Raw genomic sequence first — 23,483 nt, 5'->3', positions numbered from 1 at the left:
AGGAGAGGATAGGGGTAGATGAGAAGAGGGAAGGGAAGGGAGAAATAAAGAGGGGGAGAGGAGGGGAGGGGAGGAGAGGAAAGTAGATTGGGTTGAAGAGAGGGACGAGGAGAAAGGAGAGATGCAACTGGGGAGATAACACTGCATCATCTCTTTAAACCGGGAAGGGGTGGATACATGGGAGACTAATGCATCTGTGTAATGTTCTCTGCAGTGGTTTCAATGGGTTTGTCAGAAAGGGCTGTCATTCCAGTGTTGTGGAAAAAGGCTACTATAGCTCAGCGTATGCACATTCAACATTTGCACCTTCCAGTTTATTAGGTACTTCAGAGAGAGAAGTTCAGAGAGCTCTTACAGTGCCTTCGGAAAGTATTCAGACCCCTTGACTTTTTACACATTTTGTTACGCTGGAACCTTATTTTAAAATGGATTGAATAAAAAACAACCCTCAGCAATCTACACACAATACCATAAATTGAAAACAGGTTTTTAGAAATGTTTGCAAATGTATTAAACTTAAAAACTTCTTGTTAACAAACTATAGTTTTGGCAAGTCGATTACGACATCTATATTGTGCATGACACAAGTAATTTTTCCAACAATTTTTTACAGACAGATTATTTCACTTATAATTCACTGTATCACAATTCCAGTGGGTCAGACGTTTACATACACTAAGATGACTGCCTTTAAACAGCTTAGAAAATTCCAGAAAATGGTGTCATGGCTTTAGATGCTTCTGATAGGCTAATTGACATAATTTGAGTCCTACCTTCAAATTCAGTGCCTCTTTGCTTGACATCATGGGAAAATCAAACGAAATCAGCCAAGACATCAGAAAAAAATTGTAGACCTCCACAAGTTTGGTTCATCCTTGGGACCAATTTCCAAATGCCTGAAGGTACCACGTTCATCTGTACAAACAATAGTACGCAACTATAAACACCATTTGTGCGAAATGTGCAAATCAATCCCAGAACAACAGCAAAGGACCTTGTGAAGATGCTGGAGGAAACAGGTACAAAAGTATCTTTATCCACAGTGAAACGAGTCCTATATCGACATAACTTGAAAGGCCACTCAGCACAGAAGAAGCCACTGCTCCAAAACCGCCATAAAAAAAGCCAGACTACGGTTTGGGGACAAAAATCGTACTTTTGGGAGAAATGTCCTCTGGTCTGATGAAACAAAAATAGAACTGTTTTGCCATAATGACCATTGTTATATTTTGAGGAAAAACAGGGAGACTTGCAAGAACACCATCCCAACCGTGAAGCATGGGGGTGGCAGCATCATGTTGTGGGGGTGCTTTGCTGAAGGAGGGACTGGTGCACTTCACAAAATAGATGGCATCACGAGGGAGGAAAATTATATGGATATATTGAAGCAACATCTCAAGACGTCAGTCAGGAAGTTAAAGCTTGGTTGCAAATGTGTCTTCCAAATGGACAATGACCCCAAGCATGCTTCCAAAGTTGTGTCAAAATGGCTTAAGGACAACAAAGTCAAGGTATTGGAGTACCAAAAGATTTCTGCAGCTTTGAAGGTCCCCAAGAACACAGAAGATGTTTGGAACCACCAAGACTCTTCCTTGAAGCTGCCAAAGGTGTATGTAACTTATGTAAATGTGATATATCTGTTTTTTAATAAATTAATACAAAATCATAAAAACCTGTTTTGCTTTGTCACTATCGGGTTTTGTGTGTAGAGATTGATGAGGGGAAAAAACAAATGTAATCCCTTTTAGAATAAGGTTGTAACCTAACAAAATGGGCATAAAGTCAACGGATCTGAAAACTTTACGAAGTATCACCTGATTCAAATCATTATTTCCTTGGCAATAACATTTCCCGACTCAGATTACAGAGTAAATAAACACACCAGCCCAGACGTACCTTGGCCATGGCCTGTGAGTTGGTGAGAGTCTCTGAGAGGCGTGGGTAGGTGTAGGAGCTGTAGGGGTGTGTCTGAGGGGGACTCTTAAAAGCCCCGCTGGCCCCATAGGGCACGTTGGGCTCCTGGAGGCCGGACCCCGACCTGGAGCGCTGTCGGATGGCCGGCGTGGGGCTGGTCTGCATCACGTACGACGACTTAGGCCTCTTCTCGTACTCGTCTCTGGACATGCCGCTGTAGCTCCACTCGCTATCTGGGTAGTTGATTTGCTCGCTGTGCAGTGAGGCTCGCGACGGTGTCCCCACCATCGACGCATCCCGGTAGTCCTGGCTGGACGAACCGCCTACGGATGCCCGGTAGTACCCCCCTGTCGTGGACCCGGCAGACCCCCCTGCGCTTCCAACCCCGGACCCAGATCCCACCTCGTCAGCCAAGCGCGCCCCCGCCACCTTGCTCTCCAAGTACGTGTGGTAGTCCGGAGGCAGCTTGGCGTAATCGGTCTTCTGAGGCATGGCGTCGGGGTAGAAGGGAACGCGGGTGGCGTGGGTGAGGTGGCCATTCTGTTTGGGGAAGCGGTAGTGTCTCCCCACGGCCCAGTCCCCATCTAGAGCGAAGCCTTTACTGTCCTTCCTGTAGGGCTCCAGAGAGAAGTCCCTACTGGAGGTGTCCAGATCACAGGAGTAGCGGGAGTAGTAGTGGCTGAAGCCGTTCTCCTCAGGGGCGTTGGGGTGGGGGTGTGGAGGGTGGTGGGAGGGGGGTTTGGGGGCCCCAGACCCGGCCTGGTGGGGGCCCGTAGGGCTCTCTTTACGCAGGGAGTTGGAACGTGTCACAGAGATGCTGTCGAACTCCTCCAGGAGACCATTGATGGACGTGTCCTTCGGGGGCCGGTTCCCTCGAACGATGGTCTGGGGAACAGACAGTAAACACACAGTTAACGTACTGTAGCTACGCATCGCAGTGAGGGAACCATAGAAATAGAATGGAATAGGAAGATCCATTCTAGTAATTATATTTCTATGAAAGTAACTACCTGCCCATGAACAGTAGATGGACACAGTTAACGTGCTGTAGCTAAGCATCGCAGTGAGGGAACCATAGAAATAGAATGGAATGGGAACGTCCATTCTAGTAATTATATTTCTATGAAGAGAACTACCTGCCCATGCACAGTAGATGGATAATAAGTAGCCATGATGATACAAAGGAAATATCTATACTATCAATGGAAATATTAATAGAAATTGTTCCATTGAGTAACATTCCTCTGAGGTGATGTGTATTATGTTTTTTGTGAGAAAATGAAAATGAGAGAGAACCGAATGCCTAGTTCTCTTATAGCAACAATAGGCATCTCCACACAGCCTGGTCTTATAGACTAGACGTAACATAGTAAACATACATCCAGGATACTCAAATGAGTACGATATGTTACATTTAGCATGGTTACTTAAGACAGAATATTACTTAAGGCAAAAATTAAATTAGGCTGGTTAGTCGGGGTGGATGGGTATGCATACAACACAAACGTTTATGAATTCAAAGGTTGCGTGCTCAAATCGCGTCGCAAACAACTTTAGAGTTTGAGCTAATTAGCAACTTTACAACTTTACAACTTTTTAGCTACTTTGCAACTACTTAGCATGTTATCTAACCCTTCCCCTAACCCTAACCTTAATCCCTAACCCTAATCCCTAGCCCACCTAACGTTAGCCACCTAGCTAACGATAGCGTTAGCCACCTAGCTAATGTTTACCACAACAAATTGGAATTCGTAACATTTCATACTTTTTGCAAATTCGTAACATATTGTACAAATTGCAATGAGTAAGATATTGTACTAATTGGAGTGTCCCAGATTGACTTTTACTATGTTACGTCGCTCCACAACCACTGTCAGTGTGAGTTGGAGAAAGGACTAAAATAGCTACCCTGAAATGTGAGAAGAGGAGAAAGCAAAACGTATATTGGGAAAGATTATGTTCTATCCCATTTCTTTCCCAAAGGATAAGCTTCAATTTCAGTGGGAGGAACTGATCAGGGCACATTAATAATTGTAAGGCGAAAGAAACGCACATCTGTTTAGGCGAGGTGCTGGCTAGCAGAGTAGAACACCTGTTTAGGAGAGGTGCTGGCTAGCAGAGTAGAACACCTGTTTGGGAGAGATTCCGGCTAGTGGAGTAGAACACCTGGTTAGGAGAGGTGCTGGCTAGCGGAGTAGAACACCTGTTAAGGCGAGGTGCTGGCTAGCAGAGTAGAACACCTGTTTAGGTGAGGTGCTGGCTAGAGGAGTAGAACACCTGTTTAGGAGAGGTGCTGGCTAGCAGAGTAGAACACCTGTTTAGGAGAGGTGCTGGCTAGCAGAGTAGAACACCTGTTGAGGCGAGGTGCTGGCTAGCAGAGTAGAACACCTGTTTAGGAGAGGTGCTGGCTCGCGGAGTAGAACACCTGTTTAGACGAGGTGCTGGCTAGCAGAGTAGAACACTTGTTCAGGCGAGGTGCTGGCTAGCGGAGTAGAACATCTGTTCAGGCGAGGTGCTGGCTAGCGGAGTAGAACACCTGTTCAGACGAGGTGCTGGCTAGCGGAGTAGAACACCTGTTTAGACGAGGTGCTGGCTAGCAGAGTAGAACACCTGTTTAGACGAGGTGCTGGCTAGCAGAGTAGAACACTTGTTCAGGCGAGGTGCTGGCTAGCGGAGTAGAACACCTGTTCAGGCGAGGTGCTGGCTAGCGGAATAGAACACCTGTTCAGACGAGGTGCTGGCTAGCGGAGTAGAACACCTGTTTAGACGAGGTGCTGGCTAGCAGAGTAGAACACCTGTTTAGACGAGGTGCTGGCTAGCAGAGTAGAACACCTGTTTAGACGAGGTGCTGGCTAGTGGAGTAGAACACCTGTTTAGACGAGGTGCTGGCTAGCGGAGTAGAACACCTGTTCAGGCGAGGTGCTGGCTAGCAGAGTAGAACACCTGTTCAGGCGAGGTGCTGGCTAGCGGAGTAGAACACCTGTTCAGGCGAGGTGCTGGCTAGCGGAGTAGAACACCTGTTCAGGCGAGGTGCTGGCTAGCGGAGTAGAACACCTGTTCAGGCGAGGTGCTGGCTAGCGGAGTAGAACACCTGTTAAGGCGAGGTGCTGGCTAGCGGAGTAGAACACTTGAAAAAGAAAAGGAGAGCTGCACACTCTAGGAGCTCAGAAGCAATAATTGAATAACATCATGACAAACATTTTGACAGACAAGCTGTCTTGTAAGCCTGATGAAGACAGCTTGTCTGTCAAAATGTTAGTTATTAGATTACCCAATTACTGCTTCTGAGCTCCTAGAGTGTGCAGCTCTCCTTTTCTTTTTCACATTAATAATTGTGACATTTGGTGCACTGCATTTACACCCCGCTTACACACACACACACACACACACGCACACACGCACGCACGCGCACACACACACACACACACACACACACACACACACACACACACACACACACACACACACACACACACACACACACACACACACACACACACACACACACACACACACACACACACACACACACACACACACACACACACACACACACACACACACGCACCCACACCACACACACACCACACACTGCTGCTTCAAACCCCTAATACAGCTGAAACAACAGCAGCATTGCTCATCCTCTCCTACCCACGGTAAGCTCTTTACACGGCAGAGAGGGCTGCGTGTGTGTGTGTGGCGTTGGTACGGTCGCGGTGTGTGCAGATCTCTGTGAGGGGAATCAAAGCCCTGTGTGTCTCTGCCTCCAGAGGATCAAAACAATGTGAGATTAACATGAGGGTTAGGGCAACAGAGGATGGCACAGCTTTTTTCGCTCTCTCTCTCTCTCTCTCTCTCTCTCTCTCTCTCTCTCTCTCTCTCTCTCTCTCTCTCTCTCTCTCTCTCTCTCTCTCTCTCTCTCTCTCAACCATGGATTCTGCTCTGTATCAGAGAATACTACAGGAGAATGTCAGACCATCCATCTGTGAGCTGAAGCTGAAGCGCAGCCGGGTCATGCAGCAAGACAATGATCCAAAACACACAATCAAGTCTACATGAAAGTGGCTAGAAAGTATAGTCAAAGTCCAGACCTATTCCCAATTGAGATGTTGTAGCAGGACTTGAAACGGAAGAGTGGGCCAAAATTCCTCCACAGCGACTGATTACTGGTGACTGATCAACAACTACAGGAAGTGATTGTTTGGCGTGATTGCAGCTAAAGGTGGCACAACCAGTTATTGAGTGTAAGGGGGCAATTACCTTTTCACAAAGGGGAATTGAGTGTTGCATAACTTTGTTTATGAAAGAAATGAAATAAGTATGTCATTGTTGTGTTATTTGTTCACTCAGGATCCCTTTATCTAATATTCGGTTTTGGTTGCGGATCTGACAACATTCAGTATCAAAAATATGCAAAAATAAAGAAAATTAGAAAGGGGGTAAATACTTTTTATTGCTCTGTACGTCCCAGACTGTAGGGTTGTGTCTGAAATCTGTTAGAAATATATAACGTTTAGTACAGAACCTTTAGAATCTGTACGTCCCAGACTGTAGGGTTGTGTCTGAAATCTGTTAGAAATATATAACGTTTAGTACAGAACCTTTAGAATCTGTACGTCCCAGACTGTAGGGTTGTGTCTGAAATCTGTTAGAAATATATAACGTTTAGTACAGAACCTTTAGAATCTGTACGTCCCAGACTGTAGGGTTGTGTCTGAAATCTGTTAGAAATATATAACGTTTAGTACAGAACCTTTAGAATCTGTACGTCCCAGACTGTAGGGTTGTGTCTGAAATCTGTTAGAAATATATAACGTTTAGTACAGAACCTTTAGAATCTGTACGTCCCAGACTGTAGGGTTGTGTCTGAAATCTGTTAGAAATATATAACGTTTAGTACAGAACCTTTAGAATCTGTACGTCCCAGACTGTAGGGTTGTGTCTGAAATCTGTTAGAAATATATAACGTTTAGTACAGAACCTTTAGAATCTGTACGTCCCAGACTGTAGGGTTGTGTCTGAAATCTGTTAGAAATATATAACGTTTAGTACAGAACCTTTAGAATCTGTACGTCCCAGACTGTAGGGTTGTGTCTGAAATCTGTTAGAAATATATAACGTTTAGTACAGAACCTTTAGAATCTGTACGTCCCAGACTGTAGGGTTGTGTCTGAAATCTGTTAGAAATATATAACGTTTAGTACAGAACCTTTAGAATCTGTACGTCCCAGACTGTAGGGTTGTGTCTGAAATCTGTTAGAAATATATAACGTTTAGTACAGAACCTTTAGAATCTGTACGTCCCAGACTGTAGGGTTGTGTCTGAAATCTGTTAGAAATATATAACGTTTAGTACAGAACCTTTAGAATCTGTACGTCCCAGACTGTAGGGTTGTGTCTGAAATCTGTTAGAAATATATAACGTTTAGTACAGAACCTTTAGAATCTGTACGTCCCAGACTGTAGGGTTGTGTCTGAAATCTGTTAGAAATATATAACGTTTAGTACAGAACCTTTAGAATCTGTACGTCCCAGACTGTAGGGTTGTGTCTGAAATCTGTTAGAAATATATAACGTTTAGTACAGAACCTTTAGAATCTGTACGTCCCAGACTGTAGGGTTGTGTCTGAAATCTGTTAGAAATATATAACGTTTAGTACAGAACCTTTAGAATCTGTACGTCCCAGACTGTAGGGTTGTGTCTGAAATCTGTTAGAAATATATAACGTTTAGTACAGAACCTTTAGAATCTGTACGTCCCAGACTGTAGGGTTGTGTCTGAAATCTGTTAGAAATATATAACGTTTAGTACAGAACCTTTAGAATCTGTACGTCCCAGACTGTAGGGTTGTGTCTGAAATCTGTTAGAAATATATAACGTTTAGTACAGAACCTTTAGAATCTGTACGTCCCAGACTGTAGGGTTGTGTCTGAAATCTGTTAGAAATATATAACGTTTAGTACAGAACCTTTAGAATCTGTACGTCCCAGACTGTAGGGTTGTGTCTGAAATCTGTTAGAAATATATAACGTTTAGTACAGAACCTTTAGAATCTGTACGTCCCAGACTGTAGGGTTGTGTCTGAAATCTGTTAGAAATATATAACGTTTAGTACAGAACCTTTAGAATCTGTACGTCCCAGACTGTAGGGTTGTGTCTGAAATCTGTTAGAAATATATAACGTTTAGTACAGAACCTTTAGAATCTGTACGTCCCAGACTGTAGGGGTTGTGTCTGAAATCTGTTAGAAATATATAACGTTTAGTACAGAACCTTTAGAATCTGTACGTCCCAGACTGTAGGGTTGTGTCTGAAATCTGTTAGAAATATATAACGTTTAGTACAGAACCTTTAGAATCTGTACGTCCCAGACTGTAGGGTTGTGTCTGAAATCTGTTAGAAATATATAACGTTTAGTACAGAACCTTTAGAATCTGTACGTCCCAGACTGTAGGGTTGTGTCTGAAATCTGTTAGAAATATATCAAGTTTGGTACAGAACCTTTAGAATCTGTACGTCCCAGACTGTAGGGTTGTGTCTGAAATCTGTTAGAAATATATAACGTTTAGTACAGAACCTTTAGAATCTGTACGTCCCAGACTGTAGGGTTGTGTCTGAAATCTGTTAGAAATATATAGCGTTTAGTACAGAACCTTTAGAATCTGTACATCCCAGACTGTAGGGTTGTGTCTGAAATCTGTTAGAAATATATCAAGTTTGGTACAGAACCTTTAGAATCTGTACGTCCCAGACTGTAGGGGTTGTGTCTGAAATCTGTTAGAAATATATAACGTTTAGTACAGAACCTTTAGAATCTGTACGTCCCAGACTGTAGGGGTTGTGTCTGAAATCTGTTAGAAATATATCAAGTTTGGTACAGAACCTTAAGAATCAATTTATTTTCAATTCAAGAGATTCATTGATATTCAAATTCAGGAGTTCAATGTGTAATTTGGAAGGCTGAATTTAAATCATGAACACTCACTAATTCAATTGGCAGGGAGCACTGGAGAGTGTCAATTATTTAATAAAACATTAACCTTGTTTGGTTGAAAATCCATAACCTCTGTATAGGAGACAGAGAGAGAGAGAGAGAGAGAGAGAGAGAGAGAGAGAGAGAGAGAGAGAGAGAGAGAGAGGAAAAAGAGAGGGCGAGAGAGAGTGAGAGAGAGAAAGCAAGAGAGAGACACACGCAAGGTTAATTGTGTGTCAGATCACTGTCAAGCGTCCCGACATCACGTAAAGTCGATGCTGGATATCTTCCCATTATTTTGAATTAAGGGCTGATAGTTTGGAGTACCAAGCTATCTCTCTCTCTCTCCCTTCTTGGTTATTCACAGTGTCTCGGTGGTGACAGCAGCCATATTTCAGAGCGCCGAGACTCTGGCCCATCCGCCGCTGAGAAGTTGTAATAGATCTAGTCTCTATCCCACTGTCTGTATATATGTCTGTCTCTCTGTGTCTGTCTGTCCATCTGTCTGCTCAAGGAAAGCACTGGTAGAGAAGAAGGGCAGAGGGGAGAGGGAAAGGCAGAAGGAGGAGAGGAGATCTAGTCTTTTTGCTGTGTACTTTATGCTGTGCTCCCGTTTGCCCTCAGAACAGCCTCAAACTCTACAAGGCGTCGAAAGCGTTCCACACGGATGCTGGCCCATGTTGACTCCAATGCTTCCCACAGTTGTGTCAAGTTGTCTGGGTGTCCTTTGGGCGGAGGACCATTCTTGATACACATGGGAAGCTGTTGAGCATTAAAACCCAGCAGCGTTGCAGTTCTTGACACACTCAAACTGGTGTGCCTGGCACCTACTACTATACCCTGTTCAAAGGCACTTAAATCTTTTGTCTTTCCCATTCACTCTCTAGATGGCACAAATACACAATCCATGTCTCAATTGCCTCAATTGCCTCTTTAACCTGTCTCCTCCACTTCATCTAGACTGGTTGAAGTGGATATTTGAGTGGAATGGCAACGGAGGAGATGGCCACCGTTTTACGATCCCGTCACAAATTGTGCTATTGTGTATGTTTTTTGCGTTATTTGTAACTTATTTTGTACATAATGTTTCTGCCACCGTGTCTTATGACCGAAAAGAGATTCTTGATATCAGGGCAGCGATTACTCACCCCGTACTGGAAGAATTCTTCTTCTTCGATGCGTTGGATGGGAAGGATTTACTCCAGACACCTGACAAGGCCCTCATCCCCATCATTTGCAGGAGGAAAAGACGGAGATATCGTGGACAACGGTACAGGTGCCTTGTAAGGTAATCTACCTTTACCATCGGTCCTATTATCCAATGTACAATCAATCGATAATAAAGTAGACAACCTACGAGCACATATATCCTGCCAACGGGACATTAAAAAAACTGTAATATCTTATGTTTCACCGAGTCGTGGCTGAACGACAACATGATTAACATACAGCTGGCGGGTTTTAAGCTTTTTCGACAGGATAGATCAGCGACCTCTGGTAAAGACAAGGGGCGGAGGCCTATGTATAAATGACTTAAATGTAATGTAATATGTAGGCAACTGCTGGTGCACGATATCTAAGGAAGTCTTGAGGATTTGCTTGCCTGAGGTAGAGTATCTCATGATAAGCTGTAGACCACACTATTTACCAAGAGAGTTTACATCTATATTTTCCGCAGCTGTCTATATACCACCACAGACCGATGCTGGCACAAAGACCGCACTCAATGAGCTGTATACGGACATAAGCAAACAGAAAAATACTCATCCAGAGGCGACGTTCCTAGTGGCCCGGGGACTTTAACGCAGGGACACTCAAATCAGTTTTACCTCATTTCTATCAGCATGTTAAATGTGCAACCAGAGGGAAAAAAGCTCTAGACCACCTTTACTCCAAAACACAGAGATGCGTACAAAGCTCTCTCTCGCCCTCCATTTGGCAAATCTGACCATAATTCTATCCTCCTGATTCCTGCTTACAAGCGGTAAGCGCCAGTGACTCTGTCAATAAGAAAGTGGTCAGATGAAGCAGATGGTAAGCTACAGGACTGTTTTGCTAGCACAGACTGGAATGTGTTCTGGCATTCTTCCGATTGCATTGAGGAGTACACCACATCAGTCACTGGCTTCGTCAATAAGTGCATCGATGACATCATCTCCACAGTGATCGTACGTACATACCCCAACCAGAAGCAGTGGATTACAGGCAACATCCGCACTGAGCGAAAGGGTAGGGCTGCCGCTTTCAGGGAGCAGAACTCTAAGCCGGAAGCTGATAAGACATCCCTCTATGCCCTCCGACGAACCATCAAACAGGCAAAGCGTCAATACAGGACTAAGATTGAATCGTACTACACCGGCTCCGATGCTTGTCGGATGTAGCAGGGCTTGCAAACTATTACAGACAACAAAGGGTAGCACACCCACGAGCTCCCCAGTGACACGAACTTACCAGACAAGCTAAATTACTTCTATGCTCGCTTCGAGGCAAGTAACACTGAAACATGCATGAGAACACCAGCTGTGCCGGACAACTGTGTGATCACGCTCTCTGTAGCCGATGCGAGTAAGACCTTTAAACAGGTCAACATTCACAAGGCCGCAGGGCCAGACGGATTACCAGGACGTGTACATCGAGCATTCACTGACCAACTGGCAAGTGCCATCACTGACATTTTCAACCTGCCCCTGACTGTGTCTGTAATACCAACATGTTTCAAGCAGACCACCATAGTCTCTGTGCCCAAGAACACTAAGGTAACCTGCCTAAATGACTATCGACCCGTAGCACTCACATCTGTTGCCATGAAGTGCTTTGAAAGGCTGGTCAAAGCTCTCATCAACACCATTATCCCAGAAGCCCTAGACCCACTCCAAATTGCATACCGCCCTAACAGATCCACAGATTATACAATCTCTTTTGCACTCAACATTGTCCTTTCCCACCTGGACAAAAGGAACACCTATGTGAGAATGTTATTAATTGACGACAGCTCAGCATTCAACACCATAGTGCCCTCAAAGCTCATCACTAAGCTAAGGAGCTTGGGACAAAACACCTCCATCTGCAACTGGATCCTGGACTTCCTTATGTGCCACCCCCAGGTGGTAAGGATAGGGAACAACACATCCGCCACTGTGATCCTCAACACTGGGGCCCCTCAGGGGTGCTTGCTCAGTCCCCTCCTGTACTCCCTGTTCGCTCATGACTGCATGGCCAAGCACAACTCCAACACCATCATCAAGTTTGCCGATGACACAACAGTGGTAGGCCTGACTGATCACCGACAACGATGAGACAGCCTATAGGGAGGAGGTCAGAGACCTGGCCGTGTGGTGCAGGGACAACAACCTCTCCCACAACGTGATCGAGACAAAGAAGATGATTGTGGACTACAGGAAAAGGAGGACCGGGCACGTCCCCATTCTCTTCGACGGGGCTGTAGTGGAACAGTTTGAGAGTTGCAAGTTCCTTGGTGTCCACATCACCAACAAACTCTCATGGTCCAAACACACTGAGACAGTTGTGAAGAGGTCACGACAAAGCCTATTCCCCCTCAGGAGACTGAAAAGATTAGGCATGGGTCCTCAGATCCTCAAAAGGTTCTATAGCTGCAGCATCGAGAGCATGGTTGCATCACTGCCTGGTATGGCAACTGCTCAGCCTCCGACCTCCAATGCACTACAGAGGGTAGTGTGGACGGCCCAGTACATCACTGGGGCCAAGCTTCCTGCCATCCAGAAACTCTATACCAGTCGGTGTCAGAAAAAGGACCTAAAAATTGTCAAAGACTGTTCTCTCTGCTACCACCCAGCAAGCGGTACCGGAGCGCCAGCCAAGTTGAGGTCCAAAGGGCTTGTTATTTTACTGCTGTTGTTTAATTACTTGTTACTTTTATGTCCTATTTTCTACTCATCTATGTTTAACTTAACACTTCTTTATAGATGTTTTAAGTACTGTTGGCTAAGGGCGTGTAAAGTAAGCATTTCACCTGTTGTCGTCGGAGCAAGTGACAAATACAATTTGATTTGATTTGATTTAACAAGTGACATCAATAAGGGATCATGGCTTTCACTTGGATTCACCTGGTCAGTCTGTGTCATGGAAAGAGCATTGGAAATGTTTTTCACACTCAGTGTATGTCTGTCTGTTCAATCTACGCCCTGGGAGAGAGGAGTGAGAAGGAGGGAAAGCATGGGGAAGGAGGAAGAGGAAAAGGGAGGAAAGAAGTAGAGGCAAGACAATGAGGGGAGAGGAGCAGGCAGGACAGGGAGACAGGGGAGCCCAAGAGTGGTGTGGTGGTGAGGGGAGGACAGGGGATGGGGGGGATGAAAAATTAGGCTCATTGGGAGATAAGGACGATTAACCTTGGAGGTAATGAAGGAGGGGAGAGAGGGAAGAGAAGCGAAGGAGGGAGAAATGGAGGGGGGGGGGGGGAATTAATGAGGTTGCCCTCTGGGTAACTCTTGCCTATAGCCCAGTTTTAGAGCCTACGGTTCACTGGCCACAGCCCTGGGACCATCACACACTCACATAGACAAGCACGCACACACACACACACACACACACACACACACACACACACACACACACACACACACACACACACACACACACACACACACACACACACACACACACACACACACACACACACACACACACACACACACACACTCACACACACACACACCACCCTCCTCTCCAAGCCATTCCTCTCAGCTATTATTTATTTAATTCTTCATCTCAGTGGGAGATCCTGGTTGGATACAAATTGGGGTCATGCAATTCTTGTCATATATTGGATTCTTGTCACACTGTATGTTCCTAGTGGGTACATACTGACACAGGTGTGTCTCCTCCTCCGCCCCCCTCATCTCCATTTTCACACACTGATGCATATTGCACCTACAGTAAACACACCTTAACACACTCTCCCCAACAGCTCCTCCACAACCGTCTCACACACCCTCAACACACCGTACCTCAGGGGCCACTGGAAATCGAGACTAAAACACAATTTGGAAATGTTTTGTTGGTTTCATCCAAATGATGACGGTGCAAATTACTCACATAAGACTCTCATCCAATATCTCCCACCCACTCTCTATGCTCATCTTTGTCTTTCTCTCTTTCTCACCGAGGGCTTGTTTTCTGTCACGACTTACACAGCAGAGAACACACACACACACACACACACACACACACACACACACACACACACACACACACACACACACACACACACACACACACACACACACACACACACACACACACACACACACACACACACACACACACACACACACACACACACTGTGATACTGGAGTGTAGTAGTAAACAGTAAACAATCTCTGGACTGTAGTGTGTTCCTTCCATTTTTTTTGTGAGACAATGTCAAAAGGCCCTTGAGACCCGGGACAAATAACCCTTTTTACAACTCTCCTTCATGGCTCCCTACTGTATCATTGTATATCATATCTAACGAGGGACATATTAGGCTGCAAATGATGCTTTACAGGAGCCTTTTGCATAACTAGAGATCAAGGATGTTGATACAAAAAGAGTACTGATAGGAGCAGGACATATTATGATCACATTATGTATACATTTCCTTTCATTTGCTTATAAGGTTTGACAAACCATTCTCGCAACATAATAAAGCATACGTAATGGTGCTTCAGGCCTTTGTGTTCTTGTAATGATGTGTTATTAAGCAGTGCAATTCAACCCCTGTATGTCACACCATTCTGTACGCTCAACATCTCCCTCTACTGTTCTGTTCAGTAGCCTGAGGATGTTTACTCCTCTAGCTCCCTCTACTGGTCATTGTTGGTAACAATAATTGTCTTGACTGACTTGACTGTCCAGAACAGGGTGCAGGGCCAGGACAAGATCACGGTGGGTGCTACGGATAAGTCCTAACAGACGACCCGGGAGAGGATGTCTCAGGTGGAGAAGGAGATCTGGAGCCACTCGTCCATCAAGATCAAACCAGGGGACACGCGTAAGGGGAAGATTAACTCTAGGGGCCACATAACACAGTAAGACTAAGGATGCATCCCAAATGGCACCATGTTCCCTATATAGTGTACTTCTTTTGACCAGAGCCCTATAGAATTCAAACCCTGCTCAGCCGCAGCGTTCAAGTGTTGCTGTAGCATACAGTACATGACCCGAAAAGGTGCTGTATCGAGTCTCAGAGTTGACGAGGTAAAAATGTGTCATTCTGCCCCTGATCAAGGCAGTTGATCATTCTGCCCCTGTTCCCCGGGCGCCGAAGACGTGGATGTCGATTACGGCAGCCTGCTGCACCTTGCTGGTTGGGTTAAATGTGGAAGGCACATTTCAGTTGAAGGCATTCAGTTGTACAACTGACTAGGTATTCCCCTGATCATAGCCTAGGTTATTCTGCCCCCTGCAGGTTTGTAACAGTAATGTAGCTCATGTTCAAGTTGTATGTTTTTTTTGGTCGTACTGTGTGGAATATACATGGTATACACCATCCAACGGAATGGGAAGAGCCACTGTCACATTTAATCGTTGCATGAATGAAAAGGGACACAAAAACACTCCAGGTAGGCACAGATCTAGGATCAGCTAACTCTCCCTAAATCCTAACCTCATCCAATCTGACCTTAGATCGGTGTTTTGGGTCGACATGATCCAACTCCGTTTTCACAAAATGACACAGCAAGCACATTGTGCAGCTCTTGAAACAGTATTAAATTGTGGTTTGAGTTTGAGAACATGAGATTGAGTTTCTGAGAACATGATGTGTGTTTTATTAGGGACAGAAACGCTGAGGCTGACCTCTTTCCTCAGGGCGTGCTGCCTGTTAGTTAATAACCTTCATCTTACATTCACCAATCCCCTCGTTAAAAGAGCTTTTGGTTAAAGCAACCAATATCACCACCATCATCACCATGTCGAGTACTCTTCTCAGAATACTACTATTATAGGAATAACCTATTATAGGAACACGCGTTGAAAGTAGAACGTGTGGTAAAACTGATAAACCTGTCATGTCCCCGGTGAGAAGCTCATGAACTGAAATTATAGAGTAATTATAGAGTAATGGGAGAGAGAGAGAGAGAGAGAGAGAGAGAGAGAGAGAGAGAGAGAGAGAGAGAGAGAGAGAGAGAGAGAGAGAGAGAGAGAGAGAGAGAGAGAGAGAGAGAGAGAGAGAGAGAGAGAGAGAGAGAGAGAGAGAGAGAGAGAGAGAGAGAGAGAGGGGGAGGGGGGAGGTGTGTGTGTGTGTGTGAGAGAGAGAATAAGAGAGGTGTGAGGTGATGTTCAAATCAAAATCAAATCCATGTTTATTAATCGCTTACACAGTTTTGCAGATGTTGTCACAGGTGCAGCGAAACGCTTATGTTTCTAGTTCCAACAGAGCAGCAATATCTAACAACACATTGACAATACACACATAATCCAAAAAGTTTTAAAAAATAACAAGAAATTATCAGGACGACTAATATCAGTCTGGAATATGAATATATATGTATATGAATTGTGTGTATTGACAGTATATAATAGAAAAGGTGTGTACTGTCATGTTTTGTCATTTATTATCTTGTCTTGTCCCTGTGCTTCCCATTCTATTCGTTTCCCTCTGCTGGTCTTATTAGGTTCTTTCCCTCTTTCTATCCCTCTCTCTCCCCCTCCCTCTCTCACTCTCTCGCTCTCTCTTCTCTCTATCGTTCCGTTCCTGCTCCCAGCTGTTCCTATTCCCCTAATCAATCATTTAGTCTTCCCACACCTGTTCCCGATCCTTTCCCCTGATTAGAGTCCCTATTTCTTCCTTTGTGTTCCGTTCCTGTCCTGTCGGTTCCTTGTCTAGAATTCACCGTGCTGTGTTTGTGTATCGCCCTGTCGTGTCGTGTTTTCCTCAGATGCTGCGTGGTGAGCAGGTGTCTGAGTCTGTCTGGTTCAAGTGCCTTCCCGAGGCAACCTGCTGTTCACCTGCTGTTCAAGATCGAGTCTCCAGTTTGTCCTCGTCATTTCGAGTGAAAGTTGTGTTTTTTGTTTGTATTTACTTTACTGGATTAAAGACTCTGTTTTCGCCAAGTCGCTTTTGGGTCCTCTTTCACCTGCATGACAGAAGGAACCGACCAAGGAATGGACCCAGCGACTTCAGACGCTCGTTACACTGCCGTCGAGATCAAAGGAGCCATGCTCGGCAGACACGAGCAGGAATTGTCTGCTGCTCGCCATGCCGTGGAGAACCTGGCCGCTCAGGTTTCCGACCTCTCTGGACAGTTCCAGAGTCTACGTCTCGTGCCACCTGTTACTTCCTGGCCTGCCGAGCCTCCAGAACCTAGGGTTAATAACCCACCTTGCTACTCCGGGCAGCCCACTGAGTGCCTCTCCTTTCTCACGCAGTGTGAGATTGTGTTCTCTCTCCAACCCAACACATACTCTAGAGAGAGAGCTCGGGTTGCTTACGTCATTTCACTCCTTACTGGCCGGGCTCGAGAATGGGGCACAGCTATCTGGGAGGCAAGGGCTGATTGCTCTAACAAGTTCCAGAACTTTAAAGAGGAGATGATTCGGGTTTTTGACCGTTCAGTTTTTGGTAGGGAGGCTTCTAGGGCCCTGGCTTCCTTATGCCAAGGTGAACGGTCCATAACGGATTATTCTATTGAGTTTCGCACTCTTGCTGCCTCTAGTGAGTGGAACGAGCCGGCGCTGCTCGCTCGTTTTCTGGAGGGACTCCACGCAGTGGTTAAGGATGAGATTCTCTCCCGGGAGGTTCCTTCAGATGTGGACTCTTTGATTGCTCTCGCCATCCGCATAGAACGACGGGTAGATCTTCGTCACCGGGCTCGTGGAAGAGAGCTCGCATCAACGGTGTTTCCCTGCTCCGCATCGCAACCATCTCCCTCCTCTGGCTCAGAGTCTGAGCCCATGCAGCTGGGAGGGATTCGCATCTCGACTAAGGAGAGGGAACGGAGGATCACCAACCGCCTGTGCCTCTATTGCGGAGTTGCTGGACATTTTGTTAATTCATGTCCAGTAAAGCCAGAGCTCATCTGTAAGCGGAGGGCTACAGGTGAGCGCAACTACTCAAGTCTCTCCATCAAAATCCTGTACTACTTTGTCGGTCCATCTACGCTGGACCGGTTCGGGTGCTACATGTAGTGCCTTGATAGACTCTGGGGCTGAGGGTTGTTTCATGGACGAAGCATGGGTTCGGAAACATGACATTCCTTTCAGAGAGTTAGAGAAGCCTACGCCCATGTTCGCCTTAGATGGTAGTCATCTTCCCAGTATCAGATTTGAGACACTACCTTTAACCCTCACAGTATCTGGTAACCACAGTGAGACTATTTCTTTTTTGATTTTTCGTTCACCGTTTACACCTGTTGTTTTGGGTCATCCCTGGCTAGTATGTCATAATCCTTCTATTAATTGGTCTAGTAATTCTATCCTATCCTGGAACGTTTCTTGTCATGTGAAGTGTTTAATGTCTGCCATCCCTCCCGTTTCTTCTGTCCCTACTTCTCAGGAGGAACCTGGCGATTTGACAGGAGTGCCGGAGGAATATCATGATCTGCGCACGGTCTTCAGTCGGTCCCGAGCCAACTCCCTTCCTCCTCACCGGTCGTATGATTGTAGTATTGATCTCCTTCCGGGGACCACTCCTCCTCGGGGTAGACTATACTCTCTGTCGGCTCCCGAACGTAAGGCTCTCGAGGATTATTTGTCTGTGTCTCTTGACGCCGGTACCATAGTGCCTTCTTCCTCTCCGGCCGGGGCGGGGTTCTTTTTGTTAAGAAGGACGGTACTCTGCGCCCTGCGTGGATTATCGAGGGCTGAATGACATAACGGTTAAGAATCGTTATCCGCTTCCCCTTATGTCATCAGCCTTCGAGATTCTGCAGGGAGCCAGGTGCTTTACTAAGTTGGACCTTCGTAACGCTTACCATCTCGTGCGCATCAGAGAGGGGGACGAGTGGAAAACGGCGTTTAACACTCCGTTAGGGCATTTTGAGTACCGGGTTCTGCCGTTTGGTCTCGCCAATGCGCCAGCTGTTTTTCAGGCATTAGTTAATGATGTTCTGAGAGACATGCTGAACATCTTTGTTTTTGTCTATCTTGACGATATCCTGATTTTTTCTCCGTCACTCGAGATTCATGTTCAGCACGTTCGACGTGTTCTACAGCGCCTTTTAGAGAATTGTCTCTACGTAAAATCTGAGAAGTGCTCTTTTCATGTCTCCTCCGTTACTTTTCTCGGTTCCGTTATTTCCGCTGAAGGCATTCAGATGGATTCCGCTAAGGTCCAAGCTGTCAGTGATTGGCCCGTTCCAAGGTCACGTGTCGAGTTGCAGCGCTTTTTAGGTTTCGCTAATTTCTATCGGCGTTTCATTCGTAATTTCGGTCAAGTTGCTGCCCCTCTCACAGCTCTTACTTCTGTCAAGACGTGTTTTAAGTGGTCCGGTTCCGCCCAGGGAGCTTTTGATCTTCTAAAAGAACGTTTTACGTCCGCTCCTATCCTCGTTACTCCTGACGTCACTAGACAATTCATTGTCGAGGTTGACGCTTCAGAGGTAGGCGTGGGAGCCATTCTATCCCAGCGCTTCCAGTCTGACGATAAGGTTCATCCTTGCGCTTATTTTTCTCATCGCCTGTCGCCATCTGAGCGCAACTATGATGTGGGTAACCGTGAACTGCTCGCCATCCGCTTAGCCCTAGGCGAATGGCGACAGTGGTTGGAGGGGGCGACCGTTCCTTTTGTCGTTTGGACAGACCATAAGAACCTTGAGTGTACATCCGTTCTGCCAAACGACTTAATGCCCGTCAAGCTCGTTGGGCGTTGTTTTTCGCTCGTTTCGAGTTTGTGATTTCTTACCGTCCGGGTAGCAAGAACACCAAGCCTGATGCCTTATCCCGTCTGTTTAGTTCTTCTGTGGCTTCTACTGATCCCGAGGGGATTCTTCCTTATGGGCGTGTTGTCGGGTTAACAGTCTGGGGAATTGAAAGACAGGTTAAGCAAGCACTCACGCACACTGCGTCGCCGCGCTTGTCCTAGTAACCTCCTTTTCGTTCCTGTTTCCACTCGTCTGGCTGTTCTTCAGTGGGCTCACTCTGCCAAGTTAGCTGGTCATCCCGGTGTTCGAGGCACTCTTGCGTCTATTCGCCAGCGCTTTTGGTGGCCGACTCAGGAGCGTGACACGCGCCGTTCGTGGCTGCTTGTTCGGACTGCGCGCAGACTAAGTCGGGTAACTCTCCTCCTGCCGGTCGTCTCAGACCGCTCCCCATTCCTTCTCGACCATGGTCTCACATCGCCCTAGACTTCATTACCGGTCTGCCTTTGTCTGCGGGGAAGACTGTGATTCTTACGGTTGTCGATAGGTTCTCTAAGGCGGCACATTTCATTCCCCTCGCTAAACTTCCTTCCGCTAAGGAGACGGCACAAATCATTATCGAGAATGTATTCAGAATTCATGGCCTCCCGTTAGACGCCGTTTCAGACAGAGGCCCGCAATTCACGTCACAGTTTTGGAGGGAGTTCTGTCGTTTGATTGGTGCGTCCGTCAGTCTCTCTTCCGGGTTTCATCCCCAGTCTAACGGTCAAGCAGAGAGGGCCAATCAGACGATTGGTCGCATACTACGCAGCCTTTCTTTCAGAAACCCTGCGTCTTGGGCAGAACAGCTCCCCTGGGCAGAATACGCTCACAATTCGCTTCCTTCGTCTGCTACCGGGTTATCTCCGTTTCAGAGTAGTCTGGGTTACCAGCCTCCTCTGTTCTCATCCCAGCTTGCCGAGTCCAGCGTTCCCTCCGCTCAAGCGTTTGTCCAACGTTGTGAGCGCACCTGGAGGAGGGTGAGGTCTGCACTTTGCCGTTACAGGGCACAGACTGTGAGAGCCGCCAATAAACGCAGGATTAAGAGTCCAAGGTATTGTTGCGGCCAGAGAGTGTGGCTTTCCACTCGCAACCTTCCTCTTACGACAGCTTCTCGTAAGTTGACTCCGCGGTTCATTGGTCCGTTCCGTGTCTCCCAGGTCGTCAATCCTGTCGCTGTGCGACTGCTTCTTCCGCGACATCTTCGTCGCGTCCATCCTGTCTTCCATGTCTCCTGTGTCAAGCCCTTTCTTCGCACCCCGTTCGTCTTCCCTCCCCCCTCCCGTCCTTGTCGAGAGCGCACCTATTTACAAGGTACATAAGATCATGGACATGCGTTCTCGGGGACGGGGTCACCAATACTTAGTGGATTGGGAGGGTTACGGTCCTGAGGAGAGGAGTTGGGTTCCGTCTCGGGACGTGCTGGACCGTTCACTCATTGATGATTTCCTCCGTTGCCGCCAGGATTCCTCTCGAGTGCGCCAGGAGGCGCTCGGTGAGTGGGGGGTACTGTCATGTTTTGTCATTTATTATCTTGTCTTGTCCCTGTGCTTCCCATTCTATTCGTTTCCCTCTGCTGGTCTTATTAGGTTCTTTCCCTCTTTCTATCCCTCTCTCTCCCCCTCCCTCTCTCACTCTCTCGCTCTCTCTTCTCTCTATCGTTCCGTTCCTGCTCCCAGCTGTTCCTATTCCCCTAATCAATCATTTAGTCTTCCCACACCTGTTCCCGATCCTTTCCCCTGATTAGAGTCCCTATTTCTTCCTTTGTGTTCCGTTCCTGTCCTGTCGGTTCCTTGTCTAGAATTCACCGTGCTGTGTTTGTGTATCGCCCTGTCGTGTCGTGTTTTCCTCAGATGCTGCGTGGTGAGCAGGTGTCTGAGTCTGTCTGGTTCAAGTGCCTTCCCGAGGCAACCTGCTGTTCACCTGCTGTTCAAGATCGAGTCTCCAGTTTGTCCTCGTCATTTCGAGTGAAAGTTGTGTTTTTTGTTTGTATTTACTTTACTGGATTAAAGACTCTGTTTTCGCCAAGTCGCTTTTGGGTCCTCTTTCACCTGCATGACATGTATGGCAGTAGTTATATAGGATGAGCCATGACTAGAATACAGTATATAGGCTTAAATATAAAGTGGGTAAAACAATATGTAAACATTATTAAAGTGATCCGTGTTCAATGACTACGTTGCGCTTTTTACTTTTAAGAACCGTTGAATCAAACTGTATTTAACACATTTACCAAATGTCTTGGTTTGGTCCTCACTGACCTTTCTCTCCCTGGACACTTGATCTGGACATGGATCTACAGGACCTCCACCAGCCAAATAAAGCTACGCAACATGCGGCTTTCTAATTGCAGTTGCTCATAATATGCAGGAGAACTATCTCCTTACTGGTGAGGATAATCGAGTTGCAAGCCCGGCTTCAGACGCAACCGTTAGGCAAGGGCAATTTAAGTGTAGGACAGGATGAAACAGCGTCTGTACCACCGGTAAGTACAGATAGTAGTGGTAATCCCCCTAAACAATTTTCTCATGGCTTCTGTACAAAAAAAAAAATTGGGGGTCAACAAGGGTTCTTCTAAGATCCTCAAAGTTCTACGAAGAACCTTACAGTTCTTGGCACTGAAAATGGCCCCCAAAAGGTTCTTCCAAGAACGGGTTCATTGAGGAACCTCCTTAGTTGGTGGGAGTTCTTGCAGGAACCCAACTGCCCAACTGAAACACTTGGATTTGAATTTGAAAGGACAGCAGGAACTTAGATAACCAACGTCGCCATGACATCGCCTACAAGCATTATCTGGCATTGCGATAGAAGAGTCAAAATGCCTCTACGCTAGAGCGTAAAAAGTGTCACGGTTTCCTCACTAAATGAGCCTAAAACCAGGTTTGGTGTCAGTGCTTGACTCTCTCTCAACTTCTAGTTTTCTACAAAGACCCACGAGGAGCTTTACAACAAAGAGGAACTACTTGACAAGTGGGAGGCTGAGATCTTTGCCAACATACAAGGTGATAATCTCTATCTATAGACAGACAGACAGACAGACAGGCTGGCTGACACGTGGCCGTGCGCACACACAAATCAAACCAAATTGTGTTAGTCACATACACATATTTAGCAGATGTTATTGCGGGTGTAGTGAAATGCTTGTGTTCCTAGCTCCAACAGTGCAGAATTACCTAACGTGCAGCAGGTCATTACGCATCACGTCATCATGAAACATACATCATCAGAGCGCGCAACAGAACATTGTACTATCTACACTTGGTTTGTTGTTTATATTAAATACATTTGTCATGAAATCGATTTTATTCAGAACTAAAGTTTTGTTGCAAAGGATTCCACGCCGCTGGGACTGCAAGTTTGTGTTCCATTTTTTGCATGGATTCTGCTAGCTGGCTGCTAGCTGGCTGTACTACAGACACCTTTCATCATCATGGGAAAGACTCATTGCTATCTTTTTGTGTACCAACAGCTTTACGCTATGGAGGAACAACATACTCCGTCATGGAAAGATCCGACCACCTCACAAAATAACTTTAACCCGACAAAAAAAAGAAAAACAGATTTAGCTACAAACACGGACAATTGACTTACCGTTGAAGTAGAGGCTAGTGCTCTAGCTGGAATCCATGCAACACTGGAAAAGTTGTGTGCAGAGGAAGCAGGGCTGAGGGGGAGTTTGGAGTTCAGCTTGAGTGAAATTCTTACGCTCCAAGCAGAAAACAAGACACTCACAGCTAA

General features: G+C 46.1%; 1 protein-coding gene across 4 annotated transcripts in view; it reads right to left on the bottom strand.

Moving 5' to 3' along the window:
- The window catches only part of LOC123990992 (serine/threonine-protein kinase PAK 5-like), a 138,243-nt gene that overhangs the window by 22,394 nt on the left and 92,366 nt on the right, over positions 1-23,483 (bottom strand). For all 4 annotated transcript variants that reach the window (XM_046292075.1, XM_046292078.1, XM_046292077.1 and 1 more), the window contains one exon: positions 1,897-2,799. In XM_046292075.1, the coding sequence (XP_046148031.1) occupies positions 1,897-2,799 (903 nt within the window). The remainder of the gene's footprint in view (positions 1-1,896; positions 2,800-23,483) is intronic.

Source organism: Oncorhynchus gorbuscha, linkage group LG12 (assembly GCF_021184085.1).
Source record: "Oncorhynchus gorbuscha isolate QuinsamMale2020 ecotype Even-year linkage group LG12, OgorEven_v1.0, whole genome shotgun sequence".
NCBI lineage: Eukaryota > Metazoa > Chordata > Actinopteri > Salmoniformes > Salmonidae > Oncorhynchus > Oncorhynchus gorbuscha.
The sequence above is the reverse complement of the archived record's forward strand: the minus strand, read 5'-3'. Positions and strand labels throughout refer to the sequence as shown.